The sequence below is a fragment of the Chiroxiphia lanceolata genome, chromosome 29 (genome assembly GCF_009829145.1).
Source record: "Chiroxiphia lanceolata isolate bChiLan1 chromosome 29, bChiLan1.pri, whole genome shotgun sequence".
Lineage (NCBI taxonomy): Eukaryota > Metazoa > Chordata > Aves > Passeriformes > Pipridae > Chiroxiphia > Chiroxiphia lanceolata.
Window position 1 is genome coordinate 2428760 of NC_045665.1, and position 10411 is coordinate 2439170.

Consider the following 10411-nt stretch of genomic DNA (forward strand, 5'->3'; position numbering starts at 1 on the left):
AATCCCTGTGAGTTCTCCATAGGAGCATCACAGAAGCAGCCAAGAGTTCCCACCCCAGCTCCCTCTGTGGAAGAGCTGCACTGTGGGATTTGAGCCAGAAAATTGGAGAGTAGAATCTTAGAACCTCCTAGGTTGGAAGGGACCTACAAGGATCCTGAAGTCCAACTCCTGGCCCTGGACAGGACAACCCAACAATCCCACCAAGTGCCTGAGACTGTTGTCCAAACTCCTTGAGCTCTGTCAGGCTCGGTGCTGTAACCACTTCCCTGGGGAGCCTATCCCAGTGCCTGATCACTCTCTGGGGAAGAACCTTTTCGTTATATCCACCTTAAACCTCCCCTGACACAGCTCCATGCTGTTCTCTCGAGTCCTGTCTCTGGTCACATAGAGCAGAGATCAGTGCCTGCCCCTCATGAGGAAATGCTCCACACAGAACCCCCTGGGGTCACCTACCACAGCCCCTGAAAAAACCCAACCTTCGGACGTGGTCTTCGAGTTGTGGGGAGAGAGAGAAGCCCACCCTCTCAGGGCCCCCAATAGTGCCCAGCCCAGGGGAGCTTTTCTACACCTCCCCCCCACCCTCCCATCACACAAACAGCCTGAAACAACATCTTAGAGGACCAGGTGAAGTTTTGGTCCAGAGACCTCGCCCCAGCATCAGCGTCCTGTAGCACAGGGGCACCTCTGGGGTTTCTGCCATCATTCCCTGACTTTCCCCAGCTCAGCCTTGGGACCAGGTCGCTGCATCAAGCTCTTCCCCACATCGGTGCAGCACTGGTTGCAGGGGAGGATGACTCTGCCTGCCATGCACGACTGGCTTGAGGTGATACATGGATCTAATTTGTTAAGTCTCTTCAGTCTGTGCAGTCAGTCTCAGAGGGTCTTCTTCGGGGGTCTTTAGGGACTCCTGTGGGGGTCATTGAGCCACTGAACTTCGGAGTTTTCATCCTGATATTCCATATACAGTGTTGTTTTCATCTAAGCTGCACAGTAGGTTCCTGAACAAACTGGATTGGGCTGGTTTGACTTGTTCCATAGGTGATTGCAGAGCTCTCAACATTCCGCTGTTCCACTGGTCCACTGACTGTTAGGTACCATCCCATTAACCGTTGTTATTTACAACATAGGCAGCCCATCAGGAAGGTTCATATCCATGGTGGCTCTGTAAAGTGACAAGAGAGGAGAGCAAGGAAGAGAATCAGGGTTCAATCCCTTCCCTTCAGAATCAGGTGCCAAGAGCCCCAAACACTCCCCTCACGTCACACAGCCCTGCCGCTGCTGCAGCCCCCTTTGGGGCCAGGCGGTGAACAAGGGAAAAACAGAGGTGCCTGACCTGCTGGGCTTCATTGACCGTAGAGCAGATGGAACAGCTCAAAGGCCATCAGAAGGGGTGGCTACTCCTATGTAGAACAGGGTTGCTATGAATTCCACAGTGTGCATGACCCTTGTTCATATCCAGAGGATGAGCCATGACAGCGACTCGGCAGCCTGGGGCATGTTGTGCAGGATGTTGGGGCCATGCCCAGCTCCAGCAGCAGCATCGTCCCCTCCCCTGTGGGGACAGGGCAATCCCGGGGCTCAGCTGGGAACTGGCACACACCCCCCCCGCAGCACCCTCCTGGCTCCTGGGCCCACAGCTGCTCACTTGGGCAGCACCAGCAGCATGGTCATCATGTCATGATGGAGAAGGCCATGCCCAGCCCCAGTTCCAGCTTCTGTCGGTTCCAGGGAAGCATTCCACCATTTTTTTTTTGTTCTACAGTTGCCAGAGGAGCATTCCACTGCTGCTACTGTAGGTCACAGCATCTCACAATTGTATGTTCCACAGGACAACCTGCCACCTGGCATATCCAGAGGCACACAAATCAGGGGACCGTGCTGGGATGCGGCTGCTGCTCCGGGACACTGGTGGGGCCGCAAAAAGGACCCCCCAGAGACATTTCCAGAAGGCTCAGTCAAGGAGAAATGTGCAGGGGCTGACCGGGGCTGAGACCAGCCCCTGGGGGCGGGACCCAAAGGCCTTAAGACTCGGCTCGGGGTAAAGGCGTGCACAGCACCAGAGCGTGGCAGCAGCGGGTAGGGTACGGCCGTGGAACCAGGGGTGGTGAGAGCCTGGGGTTTTTTTGGTTTGGTTGGTTGGGTTTTTTCCCTTCTCTTTTTCCCTTTGCTTGTTTTATTGCTTTTTTTCTTTTGTTGTTTTTTTTTTCTTGTTTTCTTGCTTTTTTGCTTTCTTTCTTCCTTTCTTATTTATTTTCTCTCTCCTTTTTCTTTTCTCTTTTTTCTTTTTCTCTTTTTTCTATTCTGCTTTTCTCTTTTCCTCCTTTCCTTTTTCCTTCTTTCTTTTTTTTCTTTTGCTTTCTCTTTGCCTCCCTCACTCCCTCTCTCCCTCTCTCCTTGCCTCCCTTCCCTCTTCTGCTTTTTACTCTTTCTTTCTCTCAGATACATCTTGGTTTGATAGCGTTGATTGCAAGTTTCGCTCAGTCAAAAATTCAAGTCAGCTCAGTTGTTGCCAATGAATACTATTCTACTTGCAAAGACCTCTGCATGATCACAATTACTCCTCTTGCTACCGCACAGAGATTCAAAACAACCTCCGCCTTTACCCGCAGGGGGACAGGACGGGTGGCCAGTGAGGAGGGCTGTGACCTGCAGCAGCACCTGGACACTGGGCCTCCACTGGGCCCCCACTACGAGATGAAGAGCAAACACTGCTGTGCTGGTGAATGGGGTGGGCGTGGGCTGGCAGATGCACAAACAGGTGAACAGCTTTGTCCACAGCCTCAGCCAGGAATTCAGCACCAGCATCATTTAGCAGGTGGCTGCCTGGGCACCCTGTGGATGCCTGTCCCCTGTGGCCGGGGTGGGGGTCAGGTCCTGCCCTGCTCCGCGGCTCCTCCTCACAGCAGGAGCACCACCATACACTGCTGGATGCCCACAAAAGGGAGCAGCTGAGCGAGGAGGTAACCTTGCATCTGCTGGAGAAAGGCACCTGCCTGGGTTTCACCATTTCCTTGTTCTGCCTACTGCTGTCCTTCACTTTCCTCTTTGTTGTCTTCTCATGACAGCCATGCTGTGCCTGTCAGAGCAGGATTGGTGCCAGTATGGAGTGCAGCCCATGTTCTGGCTGACCATAGCCTCTTCTGGCTGCTGGACTTAATATGCCACTATCAGAGGTGGAGGGGAGCAGGGGCTCGTCTATCTACACTCATCCTGCAGACATAAATGGGATGGGTTACATCTTTGAGATCACCTGTGACCTGAGACAAAGTGAGAAGCTAACCCTCCAGGTGTGTTTCCCTCTACACCCTCTCAGCTGCCACCTGCCCTCACAGTTGCTTTCCTGCACAGCACCATTCTGGCATGGTGGAAGGTGTTGGCATGTGCCTTGCTGCCCCTCACCCAGACCAAGCAGATGCTGCTGTCCCAACTCCGGGTCGAGACCTCAGCTTTTCATCATCCTGTGCCACCTGGCCCTGCAGTGGCCTGAGCTGAAGCACATGGTGAGGGGCTGGGGGCAGCTGGGGAGTTTGGGGCTGCGGGGCAGCAGGCTGTGACACACCCTGCTCTCTGCAAGTGCTGGAGCTGTTCAGGTGAAGCCTGCTTCTGCTCTTCCTCTTTACCTCTGGCCTGGACCCCTTCAGGTTCTCAATGTCACCCAGAACCATTCCTTCATGCAGTGTTCCTACCAAAGTGAGGCCATGGCCCTGGGGAGCAACTCCACGGGCCCCACTGTGCACTGTGGCAGTGCAGGGCCTCCCCCACCCTCTCCCAGCCTCCCCATCCTCCCATCCCACAGCCACCATGTCTGCAAACATGGTGGCCAAGTCCCTGATGGTGCAGCTGCTGCAGAGCACCACTGGGCCCTGAACGCCACTTTCAACACCTAACCCCACTGGGAATGGGACTTCCACAGCCCCAGGGCCTGACCACGCTGTGTGCTGCAGGGGGACTCACACTGGTGCCATGTCCCCAGCCTGCCCTATCCCCACAGCATCACAGGGCAGCAGTACTGGAGCATCTGCCTGCCCCTGGCCCACTGGCCCTGCTCTGCCTGGCCCAGGTCTGCCTGCGCTTTGCCATCACAGCCTTGTACTAACCCAAGATGAGCCTGGCACAGATGGAAGGGGATGGGTTTTGGGGTGGGCTGGTGCCCCCAGCAAGCCACTCCTCAGTGGTGTTTGCCAGTGCAGTAAGAGAGCAGCTGTGTGCTGCACCTGTACAACAGGCTGTGGCAGTGGAAGCATTTTGTCCACCTGTAGCAAACACACATGGCACAGTGAGCACAGCAGCCACCTGGGCTGGTGAGTGGGGATGGGGACATGAGGTGCTGGGGAGGGGTGGGTCACTCTTGAGGTGGCCAATGCAGAGCACAACCACAGAACTGGCCCTCACAGCACTCCAGGCTGCTCTTGATCACACCTGGGAGGCAGGAGTCTTCAGCTACCTGTGCAGACCTAGACCCGCTGGCCAAGACCCCGTCCATGGTGCTGGCACAGGGTTCTGGGACAGCCTCCCCTGGCTGGCAGCCGCCTGCCCTGTGTGCTGCCAGCCCCTGCCCATCCTGCTCACTGGCACAGCGATGTTTGGTCTTCCTCTCATACAGCTCCTGGGTGCTGCGGGCCGGCTGGGTGCCCTTGTCCTTGTCCTGCCGCAGGTTGAAGCCCTCATCGCTGGCCACCTGGTCGTTCAGCTCCACGAAGGCGCGTGAGAGGTTCTGCATCTCCGTGTTCAGCGTCTCCCCGCTCCGCTGCGGGGACACACAGGCAGACACGCGCACGCAGAGGCTCGGCCCCGCTCCCCCAGCCCCCTGCTGCCCCCTCCCCAGGCCCCCCTCACCACCAGCTCCTCCATCACATGGCGCAGGGGGGACATTGACACCTCCCAGAGACCAGTTGTGTGGTTGACCTGAAGATCCACCACGCAGTCCATCGAGCGTTTCGCCTCCATCAGGTTGTGCCAGAGGTTGGCCACGGGCCCTGGTGCCAGCAGGGGTGGCTCAGAGCCCACCAACTCTCAGGACCCCACTGGGGGGCACAGGGACACTGGGGGGACCCTACCATGGTAGATGGCAGTGAATACAGAGAAGGCAAAGCCAAGCTGCCTCGCCCAGGAACTTGGGGACCATGAGCAGGTTGGCACAGGGGAAGTGAAGGGGAACATGGGGGTACTGGGAGCTTCAGTGATGGCCTCCCAACTACAACCAGACTCACGGTGGGGTGACTGATGAGAACAGAGCACTGTCTTTGGGCAGCGGGGTTCCTCATGCCACTCTGGGTGGATTTCAGGGCAGTGGAGGGATGTGAAAGTGAAAAAGCAGGTTCTGATGTCCAAAATCAGCGTGAAGCAGAGGTACTGATGCAGTGCAGTGGAGCCAGTCTGTGGGGAGAGCAGTGTACCTGCTGAAAAAGGGGTGAAAGCCTCTCCAAACCTTCCCCAGTGAAAGCTGGGAAAGTCAGGTTGGGATGAAATACTGCAGCATTTTTACTGTGGGGCTGACCAGGTCTGTGCTGAGTGTTCTGTCTGACCAGAGGTGTAGGAAGGGGTGCCCACATCCCCCCTGCTCTGTGCCTGGGCTGAGGGCACTGGAGTGTGGCTCCAGAGAGACCCAGGAGGGGGTCTGGAATTTGGAAGCCATGCCAGGAAGTGTTGGCCAGTTGAGCCATTGGGAAGGTACCCAGAATTCAGCAATGCTGTTTGTCACCTCAGAAAGCCCTGAACTATCAGTTGGGCTAGACGGTCTCCCTACATTTTCCACACAGGGTAGCAAAGATCCCCTTCTCCATGACCCTGCCTTTGTCTACCAGGACAGTGAACATGACTCCTCCCTGCCTCCAGTGCAGCAGAGACCCCCACATTCATCCCTCAGTAAAGCAGAGACCCCTGGCCACCTTCAACCCCCTGGAAAGCAGAAATCCCAGCATGGAGCACCCAGGACAGCAGAGACCCCCACTTCCCTCCCTCTCTCCCTCAGGATAGCACAGATTCTTGCAGCAATTACCCCACACTGTGTAGAGCTCCATCCCTGTAAAGGGGCAGCACCCCTGGATGTGAGGGGTCTGCAGGACCAGCCTCTGGAGCCAAGGGATGTCCTGGAGCAATGCTGGCAGAGAGCCAAAGCCATGGCCATGTGCTTCCATAGCTGCTGCAGAGGGAAGGGACCCTTGAAGCCCCCGCTGTGCCCTTTTCGAGCAGGTTGCTCTAAGGGCCAAGAGGAGACAAGAAGTGCTGGAGCAGGAGTGGCAGGGCAGGTGCCCCCCGTCTCAGTGGTGAAAGACTGCAGAGCACCCCTTGTTGATCTGCCAGGACAAGGGAGACCCACACCTCCATCCCTCAGGACAATGCAGACCCCCCCAGCAATTCTCCCATAGTGTGCAGAGCCCCATCTCCATTCTCACAACAGCAGAGATGCCCATCTCCATCCCCCAGGGCAGCAGAGAAGTCACTTTCTATTGAAAATAGAAAGTGCTCCAGAGACCCCCCACCTTCACCGCCAAGTCCAATAGAGATGCAGTGGTGACTCCTGCCTTGATCTGCCAGGACAGTGGAGATTCCCTTCTGCGTCACCTGGGACAGCCAAGATCCTCACCTCACTTGTCTGAGACACTGGAGGCCCCCAGCCCTGGCTCCCAGGACAGTGGAGACCTCTACCTGCATCATCCCATGCAGCCAAGAGCCACCTTCATCCTCAGTTCAGTGGAGACCCCTCATCTCCATTGTCCAGGGCAGCAGAGACCCCCTCCTCAATTCTCCAAGACTGCATAGACCCCCACCTTCACCACTCTGTAGCCTGGGGACCCTCCAAGTCCAGCAGAGCCCCCTTGCCTCCATTCCCCTGTGCAGCAGAGGCTCCTGGGAGCTTCTGTCCTCCAGGGCAGTGCAGACTCCTGTCTCCATCTCCCAGGATATTAGGGCCCCATCCCCTACAACCCCCAGTGCAGCATGGACCCTTCATCTGCCAGGACAGTGGAGACCCCTGCTTCCATCCTCCAGTGCAGCTGAGACCCCCTCTTGCATCCCCCAGTGCAGCATGGACTTTTATACAAGTGTCTGGTTTCTTGCATTTCTGAGAGCTCTTGGACTCCTCACAGCTGCAGGGACTGCAGAAGGAATTGTCTAGGGAAAACTGATGGGGAACGTGGGAGCCCAGAAAGCCAACGCTGTCCCGGGCTCATCCCCACAGTGTGGGCAGCACGTGAGGGGGGATTCTGCCCCTCTGCTCTGCTGAGACCCCCCTGCAGTGGTGCCTCCATCCTTGGGGTCCCAGCACAGGAAGGATGTGGAGCTGCTGGAGTGAGTCCAGACAAGCCCATGGAGCTGCTCTGAGGGCTGGAGCCCCTCTGCTCTGGAGACAGGCTGGGAGAGCTGGGGGTCTTCACCTGGAGAAGAGAAGGCTCCAGAGAAACCTTGTAGCCCCTTCCAGTGCTGAAAGGGGCTCCAGGAGAAATCGAGAGGGACTTTGGACAAGGGTCTGGAGTGACAGAACTAGGGGGAATGGCTTCCCACTGACAGAGGGCAGGGTTAGATGGGATATTGGGAAGGAATTCTTCCCTGTGAGGATGGTGAGGCCCTGGCACAGGTTGTCCAGAGAAGCTGTGGCTGCTCCATCCCTGGAAGTGTCCAAGGCCAGGTTGGACAGGGCTTGAAGCAATCTTTCCTAGTGGAAAGTGTCCCTGCCCATGGCAGGGGATTGGAATGGGATGATCTTTAAGGTCCCTCCCAACACAAAGCAGTCTGTGAGTCTATGATTTGTATGAAATATGGTATAACCTCAAGCACAGGGCAGTTGCTTTCACATAGGTATGAACAAGAGTGTTGTTACATGACCTACTGGACTAGAGAAAAAAAAATGTGAAGAAAATTACTGCCACCTTTGCCTCTTACCTGCAGAACAGAAACCAGCTACGTTTTATTATGGTGAGTTATTCTCAGGTTCTGTGAATTGACAGAAATTAGTGAAAAGTGTGTTCCCTTCCAAGGAAAACCCAATGCACTTTCCAAAAATACTCACAGGATTTTGCATTTGTCACACAGAAGATTTTTGGTGGTTTGTCACACAGAAGATTTTTGGGGATTATATGGGAATAGAATTGTGTGTGAAGGAGAGACTGAGATAACACAACAAGGGTTAATTCCCTTCTCACTCTCATTTCCTTATTAGTGCTAAAATCTGTAGCACAATTCCCCATGGCACTCCCTTTGGCAGCTGCTCGTTGTTAAGTAAACACACATTCACATCAGATAAATACACTTCGGTGTCATAAACTTCCACAGCCATCACATACTCTTGCACCACTTCCAGCGTCCTCCTGTCTCCTGGGCAGATGGTGAAACTTGAAATAAAACACAAGGTTGGCTCCCAAGAACCATCAACAGCAACTTGGTAACATGATTTTCATTAAGAAATGCAACTCTATTATTGGAAGTTATTAATCTGGGGATTAATAATAGGAGCACTCCTAAATTGGCTTGGAAACCTGAAGTTTGCATTAGGCTTTGTCCCAAAGCAACGGGAGTGCCAGTGATGCTGATTTCCGTAACAGAAACATCTTCCCACTGCCATAAACCAGATTTTAGCAGGGAACAGAGGACAGGCACAGGGTCACTGTGAAACTCCTCTGGGCAGGAATCAAGGACTGGAGCAGAAGTGTTCTCGTTCTTCATCCTCCCAAGTATCCAAGTACCCTGAATCCAAACACTCCATAACAAAAACAAGAAGCAGAGAAGTGGCATGAAGGCAATTCTGACACATGCTTTCCAAGCTCCAGGGCCCATTTCCTTGTTGTTAGTCTGCAGTGGAGTTAATTAGTCTGATTTAGAGAGAAGCCCATCAAGTGGAGAAACATCAACTTCAGTTTTCAAATCACTGCACTTGAAAAGATGTAGCCTTAAGATTGAGCTGCCCACTGCCAGCAGGATGGATGCAGTTACAGAGGGAAAGTATATTCCTGGAAAAAAAAGGAAACATGAAGGTTTTATAATTGAGCTTTTAATTTACTTACTACCTAAAAATCCAGCTTCTACAGTGCAATTTAAGAGCAGCTGGGGCTCACACGTGAAGATCCTTGTTCTTTTACGGGAATTCTCTCATGATTTTCAATTTAACAAAAGATAATATGGGCATCCTCAGAGTGCGCAAGTAACTACTCTGTGAAGTTAAAGCATTCAGAGAAACTCACAGTTAGGCTCCAAAATGTCCTATTTGCCTTCACGGTCTCTTTTACTACAAATCAGGTTGGTGAAGGAAGACACAGCAGATCAGGTCCAACTGGTCCTCACTGCTGAGCTGGTGGAGTAAGGTGATATCCACAAAGATGACATAACGTTCAAGGGCAAGTTCTAATTCTGCAAAAAGCTCATTTGACAAATTAAAGGAATCCGATAATCACCTACAGGAAGGAGAACTCACACAGAGACTAAATGTCATGGACTCTTGGTTGCTGACATAAGTAAACTCAAGCCTCCTTTTCCATTAAAGATGAAGACAATAAGAAGCATTTCTTTCTCAGCAGGAAGAGTTAAAATTGTGGAATTAACAGTGGGAGAGCTTACCTCACAGGTACATCTTTTGATGTCCAGAGCTCTCACGGCAAACTCCAGGGGAGAATTGTCCAGAATGTTCTCAAATTTGGAAGATAATTTCAATGCTATCATATCAACAAGGACATCACAATGGAGTAAACAGCCTGTCAACAGGAGAATAAATAATCCTTAATTCAGCATCTACAGGCTCAGACTGGCTTCAAAACTGGTGAAAAATTAGCACTAGTGAAAATAACAAAGAACAAATCAGCGACTTCTTACCCTACAGAGCCTGGGTACAGGCACCATCATGACCTGTAGGTTCTCACAGAGTCTTTGTATTCTTTCTGAAAGTTTTCGTTTCTGCATACAATTCCCTGCTCAATGAATTTGCACTTTACTGCCTTCCATGTTCTTCAGCCATCGCAGCAGAGCAGCCACCAGAGGGTTTGGGGAACAAACAGCACCCTTCTCAACAGCTACAAGGAAGGGAGGGAGGGAAGGAGGGCGGGCTAGTTTTTCCCCCTCCACTCAGACCTGTATCTTTAAATGACCTTAAGAGGTGGCAGAGCACATAAATAAAAGTGGGTTTATATTGTCACTAAAACAATCCCCTTTCTAGTGTTTATTCCCGCAATGATCTGCTTCGGAGCATCCTCCTAGGGCTGGGGAGAGCTTGCTTCCAGCACCTCACCCATCAGGTCCTGGAGTGCACAGGCTCCAGCTGACAGTCCCTCTTGTCCAGGTATTGGTGTGGACACCAGCCAACAATAAGAGTTCAGAAAACAACCCCCCTGATCCTGCACAAGCCTGCATCCCCCCACCCAGCACAGGCAGGACAGCAGCCCCTCGGCCCCTGCTCCCTGTCAGGTTGCAGCAGCCCCTGGGACTG

General features: G+C 53.3%; 1 protein-coding gene and 1 long non-coding RNA gene across 2 annotated transcripts; both read right to left on the reverse strand.

Annotated features, from left to right (window-relative positions):
- Positions 1 to 4342: 4342 nt before the first annotated feature.
- Positions 4343 to 5064, reverse strand: LOC116799626 (E3 ubiquitin-protein ligase DCST1-like). The gene is made up of 3 exons (XM_032712876.1): positions 5058 to 5064; positions 4837 to 4976; positions 4343 to 4747 (listed from the first exon to the last, which is right to left on the reverse strand). Exons 2-3 carry the CDS (start codon positions 4945 to 4947, stop codon positions 4343 to 4345), a joined length of 516 nt encoding a protein of 171 aa, XP_032568767.1. The 5' UTR covers positions 4948 to 4976; positions 5058 to 5064.
- Positions 5065 to 8746: 3682 nt separating this feature from the next.
- On the reverse strand, positions 8747 to 9867 carry LOC116799647. The gene is made up of 4 exons (XR_004361099.1): positions 9802 to 9867; positions 9550 to 9683; positions 9177 to 9283; positions 8747 to 8945 (listed from the first exon to the last, which is right to left on the reverse strand). It is a non-coding gene; the product is annotated as an uncharacterized LOC116799647 (long non-coding RNA).
- Between the last annotated feature and the right edge of the window lie 544 nt (positions 9868 to 10411).

Coding starts and splice junctions, on each gene's coding strand:
- LOC116799626 (XM_032712876.1), bottom strand. CDS start 4,947: ATGGAGGCGAAACGCTCGATGGACTGCGTGGTGGATCTTCAGGTCAAC. Junction 4,748..4,836: donor ATGTGATGGAGGAGCTGGTG/GTGAGGGGGGCC, acceptor GTGTCCCCGCAG/CGGAGCGGGGAGACGCTGAA.